A 16,967-nucleotide genomic window follows, 5' to 3' on the forward strand; every position below is an offset into this window, starting at 1 on the left:
GTGTGAGAGATGTAATGCTGCCCTTCACAGTTTGAAAATCTGTTTAAAGATAAATTATCTTTGGATAAATTCTTCAGCACAGTAGCTCAAAGCCTTCTACCGCAGACCAACGTCATTGTAAAAGCGTTTATGTCGCTTCATATAGACCAGTTGAATAAAGAAATGTCAATAATGGCTGCTGATTAAATATTGGAGGAATGTTTCTTCACTTAATTCGTATTTTTGAAGAATATTGCGTAGATTGAACAACCATTTTTGCCCTGCAGAGGGGAGCATTAGTCTGCCGACGAGGAAATACGGAACTCCTTTCGTGGCTGCTATTGTTTCCGACGGACTGTTTACAAAGTAGCAACACCGGAAGTTTGTTTTGACAGTGAAAAGTGTAATGTGTTGCTATGTGTTGTAGCTAGCTACTGTTTATTACTAACACATCCATACATTAGAAATACCTCTTCATTCTTAAGTGCTCACATTGATGATTAAACCGACACGACAATGTTCGCGGGGCTACCTGAGCTCGGAATATCTAACGGAGAAGATCTTAAAGAAACTCTCACCAACTGCACTGAGCCTCTGAAAGCCATTGACCAGTTTCAGGTAACGCTACATAGAACATTACACGATAGCTGCTAGTCAAAAAGGTTAGTATTTTTAAGCACACTGTCTATCTCTTCAAGACAAGCAGGTTTGCGACAGTTGGTGCCGTTAGCCGCCCGCCTCTGCTGTGTGTTCTGTGTCATTTTAGCGTTGTTGTATCAAAAACTAAGGGAATGTTTTGTGTTCTTTTGACGTATACACATTTACCACAGTCTGTTAATAATAGTGGTGATATTGTGGAGATTATGAAGTGATGCTTGGTGGACTTTAAACCAAGTGTGTATTAAATGATCTTAATCTGACTGCAGATGGAAAATGGCATCCTGCTGCCTACGCTTCAGTCGGCGCTTCCATTCCTAGACCTCCACGGAACACCCCGTCTTGAGTTCCATCAGTCTGTCTTTGACGAGCTTCGAGAAAAGCTGATGGAGCGAGTTGCCCTCATTGCAGAGGGCAAAGAGGAGGACAGGTGTGACATTATTTGTTTTTGGCTTTGAGTTATGTCCCTTGTAAGAACCAAGTTGAATATTATTGTGTTTGTTTCAATCTAATTTCAGATATGGGAAGCTTGAAGAGCTGCTGGAGAAGAGTTTTCCTCTTGTCAAAATGCCATCCATCCAGCCAGTGGTAATGCAGGTGTTGAAGCATCTTCCAAAGGCAAGTGTTCTTTCCTTTCATACCCACAGTAGCTTGTTGTTCTGAAACCAGGGTTGTTTCTCGCCTGGAACGGTTCTAATGGGCTTGTATAAACACAGAAATCCCACACCGTTCCGGCGCAAATCATCGTAGCCTAGTTGCTTGCTCAAATTGGAAATGTTCATATAATAAACACTGGTACAGTACTGTGAAAAAGTATTTTGCCTCCTTCCTGATTTCTTATTTTTCTTCATGTTTGTCACACATGGATTATCATCCAAATTTAAATATTACACAAAGATAACCCAAGTAAAAACAAAATGCAGTTTTTAAGTGATGATTTTATTTATTAAGTGAAAATAAACTCCAAACCTACATGGCCCTATGTGAAAAAGTAAACCTAACAACTGGTTGCGCCACCGTTAGCAGCAGCAACAACTCAGTTAAGTGTTTGCGATAACTGCCAATGAGTCTTTCACATCGCTGTGGAGGAATTCCAGCCCACTTGTCTTTGCAGAATTCTTTTAATTCAGCCGTATTGGAGGCATCTCAATTGGGCATCTCAATTGGATAAAAGTCCGGACTTTGCCTAGGCCACTCCAAAACCTTCTCCTTATTATTATTTTTTTAAGCCATTCAGAGGTGGACTTGCTGGTGTGTTTTGGATCATTGTCCTGCTGCAGAACCCAAGTGTGCTTCAGCTTAAGGTCACAAACTGATGGGCGCACATTGTCCTTCAGGATTTTTGTTAGAAAGCTGAATTCATAGTTCCATCAATCACAGCAAGTCATCCAACACTGGAGACATGGAGCTGCCAGGAGGGAAGTAAAGAGGAAGAACACAGAAGGTTCACGGATGTTGTGAAGGAAGACATGAGGACAGTTGGTGTAACAGAAAAGCACACAGATGAAGGCAGATGATCCCCTGTGGCAAAAATGTAAATCCTCTTTTCTCGTCTTGATGACTCAAAGCTGCTTTACACTACAGTGTGGTGACCTCTTAACTGAAAGAAGTAAATCTAAAGTGATCATAATCCCTGATCCCTGAACATACCTTAAAATAATACCTCAAATCATGACTTCTCATGTGCACTGGATGAGCTTGCAGATGTAAACAGGAAGCAGATTTTCATGTCTTCCGTTGTTTGCTTTGTTTCAGAAAATACTACTTAGGAGAAACAATGAAAATATTTCTCAGATGTGTAACGAAAATCTAGTAGTGTGGATGTTTTAGGGGCCATTCACTTCTTATACATGTGCTAATACATTATTTAAAATGGAGAAACATCTGTTCTCTGTCCACTCTAAAATATTCTTTAAACCTCCATTATCCAGATTATGTTTCTGCACATCATAAACTCCAGGGGAGAGGCATCTGAAACATACATGTATAGATTTGTGATATATAAATAAAGTAATAAAGTATTTATATACAATTATTCTTTTTCTGAGATGGGTGTGATACAAACATTTTATGAATCACACATGAATGTTGTCACACAATGATGTCTGCGTCCAGATCGGCTGTATTACATTTTTATAAATGAGAGCAAATGCAGATCATATTATTTAATCACACCTCGCAATTGTCATTTCCAAAGACTTTTGAAGAACTTTTCATAATATTTAGCACATTCTCCCTCATGCAGGTGCCAGAGAAGAAACTGAAAATGGTCATGGCTGACAAGGAGCTATACAAAGTGTGTGCTGTAGAGGTGAAAAGGCAGATCTGGCAGGACAACCAAGCTCTCTTTGGAGATGAAGTCTCCCCCCTCCTAAAGCAGTACATTGTGGAAAAGGAAGCAGCTCTGTTCAGCAGTGACCTCTCTATCCTTCACAATTTCTTCAGCCCTTCACCCAAAACACGGCGCCAAGGCGAGGTATATGGCCCCATCTTTTTTCTTTTTTTTTTTCAAGAAGCATCAGCCAAAGTGATTGATTCCCATTGTGCTGTAATCAACTGTTCTGTGTGCACTGTAGGTGGTCCTCAAGCTGACCCAGATGATCGGAAAGAATGTGAAGTTGTATGACATGGTGCTGCAGTTTTTGCGAACATTATTCCTGCGAACACGCAACGTCCATTACTGCACACTGAGAGCAGAGCTGCTGATGTCTCTGCATGAACTGGACATCAGTGAGATCTGTTCTGTGGACCCTTGCCATAAGGTATGAACAGCCCCAAACTCACAAAGGCCCTGTGTTTATAAATGGTGTTTACATGAATAGTAAGTTTCATAATTGGTCCAGTAGATCACCTCGGATGGCAGCCGTGACAGACAGCAATAGCTTCAGTGTAATCTAATGGGGCAATAGCGCCATTCTGAGTTATATGAATAAAAGCTGCTTATTTAAAGTCAAGTTATAATGACTTATTTCTGTATGTTTTTATTATGTTTTTTATTATTCATTATGAACACTTCTTTATTGTGAACTACATACATTCCATATTAAACTGTATCCTGAAATTCTATGAAATATCACAAATATTGTAACTGTGATATCATGATGGAATATCTTGATATACTATAATTCTGAGCACATATAACCTCCAGTGAACAGTTGCGTTTTCTTCAAGCAGTTGGACTTTTTTTCCGTTGACACTCGGTGGCCCCCAGGTCATTTTTTCATTTTGTAACCCCTGTGTTACAGGATTATCTAATTTGTGTTTCTGTTGTGTGCTGCCACAGTTCACTTGGTGTTTGGATGCCTGCATCCGTGAGAAGTTTGTGGATGGCAAACGAGCTAGAGAGCTGCAAGGTTTCCTGGACGGAGTGAAGAAGGGACAAGAGCAAGTCCTCGGGTAACAGGAATGGGAGGGCTTGCATTTTTGAAATGGAGCAGCTGTGTCTATGTTGATTGGTTGAATTAATCTGTATGTGTTCTAGTGACCTGTCCATGATCCTATGTGACCCATTTGCCTGTAACACCCTGGTTCTGAGTATCATGAGGAACCTGCAGGAGCTGCTGAGCCAGGAAGGTTTACCCAGGGTGAGTGCAGTATACTGAGCTCAAGGACACAGACAAGGGTTTCGTAGTGCTAATTGACAGCTAGGAGGTAGTGATGTGTGAGAAATGCTGCCAGCAAAGAGGAGGAAGACTACTAGCAAGCAAGGTAAAATGTGTGTGTGCGTGTGTGTGTTGAACAGGAAAGTTCGGACCTGATGTTGCTGTTGAGGATGCTGTCACTGGGTCAGGGAGCATGGGACATGATTGACAGCCAGGTCTTTAAGGAGCCTCGTTTGGTATGTACCACCACCTCACATACATCTGTACATCACCTCATTCAATCAATACATCTGTGTTTGTCTCAAAGAGGGAGACAGGAATGAAAGTGAGCTTTGCCACAATGCAGCAGCGATGCACCTGCTGTTTTAATAAACCTGCACTGATTTTGTGCATGTTGTCATATATGTATTGATTTTCCTCTAGTGTTGGTCAAGGTTACTCCTGCACTTGCTTATTATTTATTCATTTATTTATTTAGATTAGATAGATTTTTATTCTTGCCACATTTATTTTTATTCTAGTATTGGTCAGGTGGTTCTGTTATTATTTATCATACAGTATATTTTAAGTTTTGTTGAGTGGAGTCTGGAGCCATTTAATCTCACCTATTTTTGCTATGTTTTATAATTTTTGTAATGTCTGCAATAGAGATGTAACGATATGAAAATTTCATATCACGGTTATTGTGACCAAAATTATCACGGTTATCAATACTATCACGGTATTGTTAGATGTGTTCAAAATGTTCCAAAAGTACTGAACACACACACTGAAATCTTTTAACCAAGTTTTATTTAAAAAAAGATATTTTATATTATATGATTATTATTATTATTATCATTATTATTATTATTATCATTAATAATTATCATCTGACTGACTGACACACACACACACACAGGTCCTCACTCTGTGTCGGATAATAATTAAGTAGCAGCGGTCGTACACAGCATAAAAATTAAATAAAAAAAACACAGAAACAAACACATTTTGGTCTGCTACGGTATGTGTCGTCTGCACACTACTCGCTTTCGCGAGACAAACCATGACGTTTCCCACTATTCCGAAATCCCGTTATTGTTGACTTACTCGCTGAAAAGTTGTGTGTGGTGGTCACGGAGATGGCTCATCATATTGGAAGTGGCTTCGCGGAGATTTTTTTTTTGCATTTTCTGCACAAGGATTGATTGTCTTCAATTATTTTACCCTCAACATCCTTTAAAAATACAAAATATGCCCAGACTTCTGATCTTACGGGGGGGGGGGGGGTAATCTCTGGAGCGCAGGTGGCTTCAGCCGTGTTGTCGCTGGACAGACAGTGCAAACTGCGCATGCGCGCCCGCTTGAGCGAGTGCCGTTCAGGTGCTGCTGCTTCTCGATGAGCAGTATCACTGTGAGTTTTTCGGTAATCAGTTGCGGTAATCAATCACGGTTTTAACGATAATTAAAATTTGAAACGGTATGATAACCGTCGGGAATTTTACCGCGGTTTATCGTCATACCGGTAATCGTTACATCCCTAGTCTGCAAGGTATTTGTCAAAGGATGACAAATGTCTTAAAACTTCAAAATCAATCTACTTATGGGTGCATGAAAAGGAACTTGAATTGATTTTCAGATTTAGGACTGAACCACAAATTGTTCCACATTCATAGTAATTCATAGAATTTATGAAATATAAATAATACAGGGTGAGTTACTCCCAGATATGTTGACTGTGTCTGCAACCATTAATTTAAATTAGGCTAGTAAAGCAAAACTGGAATTTAAGGGCAAACTGGAGCATTATTTGACAATAACCACAGACACTAAACAAGCAAACCTTATAGGATGTGGATGGAACCTTTTCTCCACTAAATTGTTCACTGTTGTCTGATGCAACCTCATTTATGAATTTGAGGGAACTGGTCCTGCACAGTCTTTGAAAAGACCTTGAACTTGATGTCAACCAGGTGTGGGAGCCCTGCATTTACCATAAATACAAAGACTGAGTCTGTTTTTTCATTCTGTACAAGTACAAGCCAGATGGTAATCATTGCATGAAATCATAATTTAAGAAAACAGAGATGGTAATTTGGTAAAATTCATTTGGTTTATGTGTACCTGCCTTTAGGATTCCGAGGTGGTCACTCGCTTTCTGCCTGCCATGATGTCAGTGTATGTCGATGATCACATATTTGCCATCGACCAGAAGCTTCCCAGTGAGGAGAAGACCGCACTGTCATACCCTGCTACCCTGCCAGACAACTTCAACAGGTAAAACATGCCTATATGCCTACATATATATATAATATTTAGAGTTTGCAAGAACAAAGAAGTTAAATTAAATTATACAATTTTCATCATTTGTTTGAATTTGAAAAACCAAATCAATAATACAATGTTGCAGATGTGGAATATTCAGGTGTGTAAAACCATTCATAATGAAGAAAAAAAACACAAATAGTCTGTTAAGTCAGCTTCCAGATTTAAAGATATAGTATATTTGTAGCTGGGAAAATTACCACTCCATCCTATGGCCTCTTTTATGGGTAGTTATCATGATGATGCCCTCCGATAGTATTGGAACAGTGAGGCCAATTCCTTTATTTTTGCCACAGACTGAAAACATTTGGGTTTGACATCAAAAGATGAATACGAGACAAAAGATAAACATTACAGCTTTTACCTCCAGGTATTTACATCTGGATCTGATACAAAACTTAGAACGATAGAACCTTTTGTTTGAAGCCACCCATTTTTCATGTGAGCATAAATATTGGAACATGTCACTGATAGGTGTGTTGTGTTGCCCAGGTGTGTCCTATGACATTGTTTATTCAAACAATAAATAGCACTCAATGTCTACGCTCAGTTTCAGATTGGGTAGGATAGGTTATGCATGTGCAGACTCCAGAAGTCGAACCATGAAAACCAGAGAGCTGTCTATGAGTGAAAAACAAGCAATTGTGAATTTGAGAGAAGATGGGAAATCAATCAGAGCCATTGTACAAACATTGGCCATAGCCAGTATAAACATTCGGAACGTCCTGAAGAAGAAAGTTACGTCTGGTGTACTAAGCAACAGATGTCCAACAGTTAGATCGAAGAAAATATCAGCAGTTGATGACAGAAACATTGTGAGAGCTGTAAAGACCCTAAAACAACTGTTTGTGACATCAGCAACAACATCCAGAGGGCAGGAGTGAAGGTATCACGATCTACTGTTCACAAAAGACTTCATGAACAAACATACAGAGGCTACACCAGAAGATGCAAACCACTCATTAGCAAGAAGAATAGGGAGGCCAGGCTGCAATTTGCCAGAGTACAGAGACGAGCCTCAAAAATTCTGGCACAAAGTTTAATGGACAAGTGAGACAAAGATGAAGTTTTACCAAAGTGATGGAAAGGCTAAAGTTTGGAGAAAGAAACGATCTGCTCATGATCCCAATCATACAAGCTCATCTGTGAAACGCGGTGGAGGTCATGTCATGGCTTGGACTTGCATGGCTTTTTCTGGGATGGGCTCATTCATTTTCATTGATGATGTAAGTTGTGCCATGCTGATTGACCCCCACCCAAAAAGACTGAGTGCTGAAATCAAAAGATGCTTTGACAAAGTATTGGTTTATGGGTGTGCACCATAAACGAGTTGTACAGGTTATCGGTCACATTAAAGGTGGAAAAGGTCTGAAATTATTTATCTTGGTCTCATTTCAACATCACAAAAACCTGGCTTTTTAACAGGGGTGTGTAAACTTTTTATATCCACTGTAAATGTATGTTTATTTGTCCCAAACCATTCGGTACAGGACGTTCTGGATAAATACACACGTACACCAAAGAAATTCCCAGTATATGTTCAAAATATGTCGAGCGGTAACCATGCAATGCAGAGGAGAATTTAATCACATATCCCCCAATGACATCACACTATCACCAAGTCTTGCATGTTGTCGTTGAGCCATTAAAGCAACTGACTTCAGCATCAGTTTAACATCTATTGTTAGCACAGACAAGCCTTGAGAATGCAAGTGAGAAGCCAGAGCTTGTGGAGCCACCGATCTCTGTGACTGTGCAACAGTTGCCTCAGCTGTGCTATTGTGTTGCTCTGTTTCTCAGATACCTGCAGGAGAACAGAGTAGCCTGTGAGATGGGTCTGTACTATGTTCTCCACATTGCCAAACTGAGGAACAAGAATGCCTTACAGAGGTTACTGCCTGCCCTGGGTGAGTGTTGCTCCCTCTCTCTGACTTACTGTGTGTGTTAGATAAAACAAATATTTTTGTTAAGTTTGACTTAATTTTATTTATTGGTGCTGCAATGTATTTTTATGTATGAAACTAACTTTACATCCACATCAGTGTAAGCTACCTTTATATAAACTGCATGTGTTACACAGGATGAAGACATTTCTGGCAGAGGTCAAAGCGGCTAAGTACCCCACTGTGCTTAAGTCTTAGGCCACCATTACATTTGTTACGGCAATGCTTTAATAACCTTACACCACAGTATAATTATTTATCAATCCATATACATATATATATATATATATATATATATATATATATATATATTCATTTTATTTTAAGTTTTGCTTCTATGGGTTAAAGTATTTCCTTACTCCATAATATCTCATATCTGTGCTGTTAACCCACAGTGGATACCTACAATGACATGGCCTTCAGTGACATCTTCCTCCACCTGCTAACCGCACACCTCACCCTGCTCTCTGATGAGTTTGGTTCAGAGGAGTTCTGTTCAGTCATCTTCGATGGCTTCCTCCTCACTTCTTTCTCCAGGTGGGTAGATGGTTGCAGATGCTGTTGTATCATTGCTAAAAGCATTGCTAGTTTCACTCATTTTCAGTACAGCCTGATGGCCTCTCCCTCAGGGTGCGATGTACACGGTCTAGCACAGGTGTCCTCTCCAGTCCCAGCGACTCCTTCAGTAGCTGCGCCACATATTCCGTGATACTTTTTCCCTCCTCCCATCTCTCATTAACACCAATTATCCGCAGATTGCATGTTCGGGATCTTGCTTCCAAATTTCTGCTCGGAGATAGCAACCTCCTGTTTCAGCTGGGCCATTTCTTGCTGTAGGGTAGTGGTGACATCAGCTTGGCCGCTCTCCGCCTCCTCCAGGGAGCCCACCCGGGCCTCCAAAGCCTTGACCGTGGTGCCTACTTGCTCTATTGCTTTTTTTAAATTCTTCCCTCAGCTGTTCCCCTTGCTTTCTGATTTCACTGGCATGGGTCTCCGTTTCTCATCAATTTTCAGCAGAAGCTCTGTTTTTAATTTTCGTATTTCATGGAGAATAGCCCCTTCGCCTCTGCTAACTAAGCCCCGCAGCCATGCTACCTGTTGCTCCGCTAGCCTTCTGCATTTTCTTACGTGTATCAGGCATATTAGAGTTACTGCGTGGCAGGCTCGTTTCTGAAAGTGTTGCTGATGTCCAAACTCGGACGAGGTTGTGAGATAAGTGACTGTACACGTCTTCACATGGTGCTGCCTCATCCGGAAGAGTTTATTAAAAACTCTTAATAAAGCTGACTCTGTGCTTTGGACATCATCAGGACATCATGCTCATCCAGAAATGACCTAAACTCAGCATGAACAACTTTCTCCAGGATTTTTGAGATAAAAGGCCAACACACCATGATCAAGTCCAGGTTTCTTAAGCAGGGGTTGCACCACAGCATGTTTTTAAAACTTTGGGGGACAACACCAGAAGACAGATTGCTGTTAATAATGGCCAGAACCGACTGCCCTATACTAGGAAAAACCTCTTTAAGATAGTGAAGCGGGACAGCGTCACAACGAGAACTTGATGGCTTAATCTGGTCAACCACATCTTCTAAAGCCATCAGAGACACAGGCTCGAACAAATAAAACACAGCTGAGCAAGGAACAGGGTCAGAGGGGTCAGATGCAGAGTAGAGATGAGAGCCCTTGCAGTAGCAACCTTATCAATGAAAAAGTACAGGAAGCTATTGCCCATTACCAGGGATTCCTCTCTGCAGACAGGCTGAGGGGGATTAAGAACAGATTCAGTCATTTTCAGTAACACAATTTGCTTTAATAAGGTTTGACAGGTGTTCTATTTTGGCCTCTTTAACAGTACTCTGGTAGCAGCGCCAACAGTCCTTTAGGATTTGGTAAGAGACCTACAGCTTGTCTTACTTACTAGAAATACACTAGATACCTGATCAGGTGACAACTGTATTTCAAGTATGTTATACAGATCATAAACAGCTAAAATAACTAAATTACTGTTTTTAGGGTAGATCTTTTATTTTACTTAACTATACAAAGCACTTTTAATGGTAATTGGTCTGCATTTATATATCGCTTTTCTAATCTTGATGACCACTCAAAGTTGCTTTATACTATATCAGGAGCAACTTGGGGATAACTGTATTGCCCAAGGACATATCAGCATGTAGACTAGCAAAGCTGGGAATCGAAACCTCAACCACTTCCACTTCTCGCTCTCAACTGGCTCTACCACTGATCCACCATTGCTCAGAGAAACAGCCCATGTGCAACCATATATAGAGGCATATCTGGTATATTGGTATTCGGGACATAACCTAAAAATGATTTATTAGCCAAATGACCAAACTCTAACTCATGCTATCCAAACATTTGTTTGCTTCTGTTTCCAGTAAAGAGAACGTCCACAGACATACTCTTCGAATGTTGCTGCACCTGCACCCCAAAGTTCTGCCATCGTTCATGGAAATCTTGATGAAAACCCTTAAAACTCCCAAACAGGTTGGTTTCTTGTTTACATTTAGCTTGTGCTTTGAAAACCACAGGTGATGTATAAGAATAAGAAGTAAGAAGTACTGTCCGATATAGAACATCCCTTATGTGGAATACCTTATCCAGTCACATTACAAAACCCAGGGGTTTTTCATATATATCACACATACAGAATGAGGAAATACAGGAGGTCTGTGATTCCAAATTCTTAGGATTGATTTTAGATTTTAGATGGTCTGTAGATATAAGATAAGATATTTTTGGCTTAATTTTTATCAAATTCTCTTTTCTTAAGTTAGTGTTAGTGTCTTGCCCCAGAATCCCTCTCCTGATTTATTTAAAGATGAGACAATAAGAGAGTAAGTAGGAGCACAGTGAATGGTAACAGTAAAACACTGCATTGTCGCATGTTTAGACAATTAGCTTTTTCTCTAAAAGGCTGTTACTTTAAAGGTTAAATGTTAGCGAAAATGAAATCAGACCTGTTTTTGGTAAACTTGTTCTAATTGTTGTGTGTGTGTGTGTGTGTGTGTGCTGTCTGTCCTGCTCTGATGCATTTCATTGTGTTGAATTTTCAAGTATTTGTATTTTTTATAATGTATTTTACATACAAAGATCAAATTAAATTATTATCAAATTATTTGCTATAAACTGTGCATCACATCAGATGCATGCTCTGTCATTAGTCTATGTTAAATTCCATTGTCCCAATTAAATAAATAAATGAATGAATGAATAAACACATTAATTAATTCATTCATTTATTTATTTATTTATTTAATTGAGACTGGATCTGTGTTGTCTGTGTCACCTTCACACTGGACGTATGCCTATGCTGCTTGAATTTGCAGGTTCTGCTAATGTTTCACAACAATAATAATAATGATAATGGATTCAGAAAGTGTTGTGTTTGTGACATATTCTTGAACTGACATCCTGAACCAGTGGCCTTCAGAAAACGCATCCAATCCAACTTTATTTGTAAAGCACTTTAAAACAACCACAGTAGGGGGGCGCTAGTGAGCCACAATGGAGTAAGACACACTTTTGTGAGCTCCTGCAGAATCTTGACTAATAACATATATTATATGACATCTACGCTCAAAATCATAAACTAAATGTGGTAACTGTGTAATTAACACCACTCTGCGAGGTCAGTTGGTTTCAGAATCAACGTTGATGGCAGCAAAAATACAAATACAAAGTTCGGTTCTGGAGTAAGTACAAGTATGGACACCACAACAATCAAAGCTGACATCCTCTCTTCAATGAGAAAAGATATATCGTCAATTATCAGAGAACTGAAGATTGGCTAACGGAAGACTTTGAATAGCTGAAGAATGAAATGAAAGACGTGAAAACTGAGATAACAACAACAACCCAACCGCTATCTGTACGGAGGTTGAGAATGTGAAAGCTAATGTGAAGGCTGTCGAGGTCGGACTGTCAGCGTGGTCAGATGAAGTTGTATTGGTACAAACTACAGTAAAGGACCTCAAGAAGCAAGTCGAAGATTTAAAAGAAAAGTGTATACATGTATATGGGTGATATAAAGAGAGGGGGCAATGGGCCAACTGCCTGTGTCAGTCAGTGTGTGTGGCACAGCTCTGTCAGAGCTGAGGCAGAGCTCATCGCTGGCTCACCTCACCATTCACCCGTGTATTTGAACAGGAAATGTGTAAATTCAGCTATTTTTACCATAGAAATGTTGAAATCATACAGAAAACGAATTTTGCAGAACAGTCAAGTGGGCAAATTGATTTTCTTTTATCATTGTTAGTATTTTACTTGTCATTGATGATAGAGGAGGCTCTGCCCCCCCCTGACCGCATATCACTAGTATAATAGTGTACATGAGATAAATTATTTGCCACAAACATTGTGATCTGTGAATCATTCCTGTAACTGACACAGTATATCGCTGTATCTGCCAACCACAGTGCAGTGAGCCGCTGAAGGAGCTCTACACCCAGCTGACGGATAAGCTGGAGGCCCAGAAGAAGAGCCCTCCACCACCAGAAGAAGCACCATCCCTGGACCTAGGACTCCACCCAGTGACTGTCCCCACCACCGCCGCCGCCGCCGCCACACCAACCACTCCTCTCTGAGATTGGGATGCAGCACAGGTCTTTACCAGACAGCTCGATATGAAAAGACTGTACGTTTCACATTATTCTTTATTGTTTTTTTTTTATTTGTCATTAATTAGTTTCTTAAGATGTTTGTGGATGTGAGGGGTCATTACATTTGTAAACTTAGTGCTGTTACCTCGTGGTTCAAATATACAGTATTTTCATATGTACCTGGTCTATCAGTATGTTCCATTTTAATTGTCAATGCCAGAAAATGTGTAAATAAATGATTATTAGAAATTCAAAGCAGTGTTTACTGTGACTCGATCAGGGTGTGACATGTCGCTTGTCCTAACCATCTGAGGTTGGTTCAGATGAAATCAATGATATCTTAAGATTTTTTTAACTATTTTCTATCAAGAAAGTTTGTCACTCTGTGAAGCTCTCACTACACGTTACTCCCATCATGCCTCTGGCTGTTCATAATACACTGTTCATAAGTCGGCATTATGGGAGTAACATTACTGCACATGCTCTATGGGCCACATAACCTGGAAATAAACCCAGAAGTCAGAAACTTTACAAATATGAAACTCCATGAATTAAAAAAATAGAATATAAAGATCTATAAAAGCCTACGTACATAGACTGCAGACAGAGGTAGAGTCACGCCCCCTCACAGTCTAGACATGCCTACTCAACACTGATTGGGTCAAAGAAGAGGTCGCGTCTGAAATGTGATGTTTACGTTGACGAAGAAGAAGGATGAAGAGAGAGCAGTCGATAGTTTGAAAACAACACAAAACAACATATGACACAATGACGGAGGAAAGGGTAAGAATGGATAAAGAATTTTGATATTGAACACTGTATGAACAGTCATTATTTGTATTTTTTTTAGCCTTTATTTATGCAGGTTATTGAGACAGGGGGTCTCATTTTCAACCAAGAAACATAACATCAACTACATGTTCTTTATTTCGTTTTTTTATCTCTTTTTCAATCTTTAAATGACTGAGAAGTTGCATTCAGCTTTGCTCATTTGAAAACGTGTTAAGATAAAAGATTTGATGATGAATAAAATATTTCATGTTTAGAAATAAAAGGTTCTGTTGAATCACAGTCAACAGTTTTTTTTCCGTCACTTTAAAACCTGCTGCAAGACACCAACCACAAATATTACTGCAACATGGCGTCCATGGTGACTCCAGTGTCCACTCCAGCGTTCACAGTGACTCCACCGATGAAATCCAGCATCCATTGTGACGAGATGTGTTCTCTCTCAGTCATGTTTATCTGTGTATCCATTTAGGGCAGTGATGTGTTATATAATGATATCTAACCCTCTGGGTGGGCAAATTCTAGAAGAGATCTTTTTATACCTATACATCCCTAGTTTACGGTATGTTTTGATCTCTCAGGCCTACATTTTTTTTGAATGTCTTATTAGTCTGTAGTTTGACATGTTATTAAACTGGACAGAATAATGATTAGAACTATAAAAGTCTACTTGTTCTGTTTTACACCACCATGAGGTTCAATTACTGAGCAAAATCACCCAACAAAGTTTTCTACAAAATAAACAATAAACTAAACTATCCCAGCAAGTTGGTAAAATGAGACTCTGTGAAATATGAAGGATGACTGAGATTTACTGTTAGCAGTTAAATGTATTGTCATAATGTTCGTCATGATACAAATAACATTGCTGTCACCTGTGAACTATTTAGCACTATAATTAGCAAAATACTTTCAACTGCAGACAAAACAGCATCTATTTTGTGCATAGCTCCCCTTTGCATCTCCTCAGCTCAGGGCCTGCTCCATCGATAAAAGTAATGTTGCTCTATGAGAGAATTTTAAATGATGATGATAATTCATCATCAAATGTTTTATCTTAACAATTGCAGAACTGAGGTTTTCAAGTTAGCAAAGCTGTGTGCAACTTCTCAGAGTCATTTAAAGATTAAAAAACAGATACAAACTAAATAGAAATAAATAAAGAGCATGTTATTTATCTTATACGTTTCTTGGTTGAAAATGAGACCCCCTGTCTCAATGTTACAACCTGTATATGAATAAATAAATAAATAAATAAATGAATAAATATATAAGTAAGTAAATAAATAAATAAATAAATAAAAACCAAACAAACCGCTGCGTCTTGCTTGCTGTTACAATCTATGTCGTTACAGCATGCAGACATCACTGGTTAGTAAACCAAATGTAATTGATTAAATGTATACAAATAATGAGTATTCGTACAGTGTTCAATATTAAAATGCGTTTTTTATCCATTCTTACCTTTTCCTCCGTCATTGTGTAAGTATAACACGTTGTTTAGTGATATTTCGTGATGTTTTAAAACTTCTTCGCAGGCGTAAACGTCATCACGTTTCAGACGCAGTCTCTTCTGTGACCCAATCAGAGTTGAGTAGGCGTGTCGTGCAGTGTGAGGGGTGTGTCGTGTAGTGGGGGTGTGTGTCGTCATGGGTCTGCGGATCTGCAGCCTAGACCCTTCTTACAGTTATAGGATGCTTTTTGACTTCATCTGGAAGAAACGTACACATTATATCAGAAAAAGTGTTATTATGAATAATTATGAATCTGGTGGGCTTAACTTTTTGGACTTTAATACACTAAACAATACTTTTAAGATAAATTGGGCCAAGCATTTCCTTAAAAACCCTGTCTCAATTTGGAACTTTATTCCCCACTATATATTCTCTCGCTTTGGTGGTCTGAGCTTTATTTTGAACTGCAATTACAATGTGGACAAACTCCCTGTTAAACTGTCCAATTTTCATAAGCAGGTCCTCTTAGCATGGTCTCTCATTTACAAACACAATTTCTCACCTCACAGGTATCTGATTTGGAATAACAGAGATATTTTATATAAAAACAAGTCACTTTTCTTTGAGAACTGGGTACAGAATCAAATTCTGCTGGTGTGCCAGCTTTTTAATGGAGAGGGGCGGCTTTTGTCTTATAGAGAGTTTCTTTTAACACACAATATTCCAGTTACGCCTCGAGAATTTGCAATCGTATTTGATGCCATTCCATCAGGCACTTTAATGCTTTTCAGAGATACTGGAAGAACTCCTCCTACTACTGTCTCCCTCCCTGCTGTGGCTGAATCACCTGTTGGAAAGATCTGTTTTTCTAGACTTCCCCGAAATAATAAAAACATTCGTGCCTTGTTTCAAAAAGAAATTGTTTCTATTCCAAACATTGTTTTTTACTGGAACAGATTTGTGAACAACATTGATTGGAAAAAAATTTGGTTGATTCCTAACAAATACTTGATAGTAAACAAGGTGAAAGAAGTGTCGTTCAAAATAATTCACAGATATTACCCTGCTAATCATTATATGACAAAATTTAAAAGAGACATAAATACAAACTGTTCCTTTTGTGAAAATCACCCAGAAACTGTTTTACACCTCTTTTGGTATTGTTCACACACCAGATCATTCTGGCAAAACTTCAGCAGATTCGTCATCGACAATATTTATCAAGACTTTATTTTATTATGGGAGAATGTGGTATTTTGCTTTTATAGAACTCAAAATAGAGAGAATGTGTACTTTGTTATAAACCTATTGATTCTGTTGGCAAAATTCCATATCCATAAATGTAAATTCAGTGGTAAAAAACCTAATTTTGTCCCTTTTACCCATGAAGTTGTACATTATATTTCTTTGATTTCTGGCTCTAATAACAAAAAAGCAATTAAGACTGTCAATGTTTGGTCCTCCTTTTCTTTCTCTTTTTAATAACTCATCAGCTACCCTGGCAAAGTTTTATTTCTCCTGTTTTTGCTCTGTTTGTTCACTAATGTAATATGTTTCTTTCTTCACTTTTGTAATGTAACTGTATTTCAATAAAGTTGTAAAAAAAAAAAGACC

General features: G+C 38.9%; 1 protein-coding gene across 2 annotated transcripts; it reads left to right on the plus strand.

Annotated features, from left to right (window-relative positions):
• Positions 1–336: 336 nt before the first annotated feature.
• nelfb (negative elongation factor complex member B) lies at positions 337–13,358 on the plus strand. Of its 2 annotated transcripts, XR_009241181.1 has the most exons (14): positions 337–597; positions 906–1,066; positions 1,155–1,254; positions 2,882–3,112; positions 3,213–3,398; positions 3,920–4,032; positions 4,118–4,220; positions 4,379–4,474; positions 6,352–6,494; positions 8,343–8,449; positions 8,881–9,022; positions 10,888–10,996; positions 12,928–13,209; positions 13,271–13,358. XR_009241181.1 is itself a non-coding variant. In XM_058636993.1 (13 exons), the coding sequence occupies exons 1-13, from the start codon at positions 496–498 to the stop codon at positions 13,093–13,095; spliced, it is 1,761 nt and encodes a 586-aa protein (XP_058492976.1). In that variant the 5' UTR covers positions 337–495; the 3' UTR covers positions 13,096–13,237. The 2 variants fall into 2 exon arrangements, 1 of the variants encoding a protein (XP_058492976.1); XM_058636993.1 differs by lacking the exon at positions 13,271–13,358 and having other exon boundaries at positions 12,928–13,237.
• Positions 13,359–16,967: the final 3,609 nt, after the last annotated feature.

Source organism: Solea solea, chromosome 8 (genome assembly GCF_958295425.1).
Source record: "Solea solea chromosome 8, fSolSol10.1, whole genome shotgun sequence".
In the NCBI taxonomy this organism is placed as follows: domain Eukaryota; kingdom Metazoa; phylum Chordata; class Actinopteri; order Pleuronectiformes; family Soleidae; genus Solea; species Solea solea.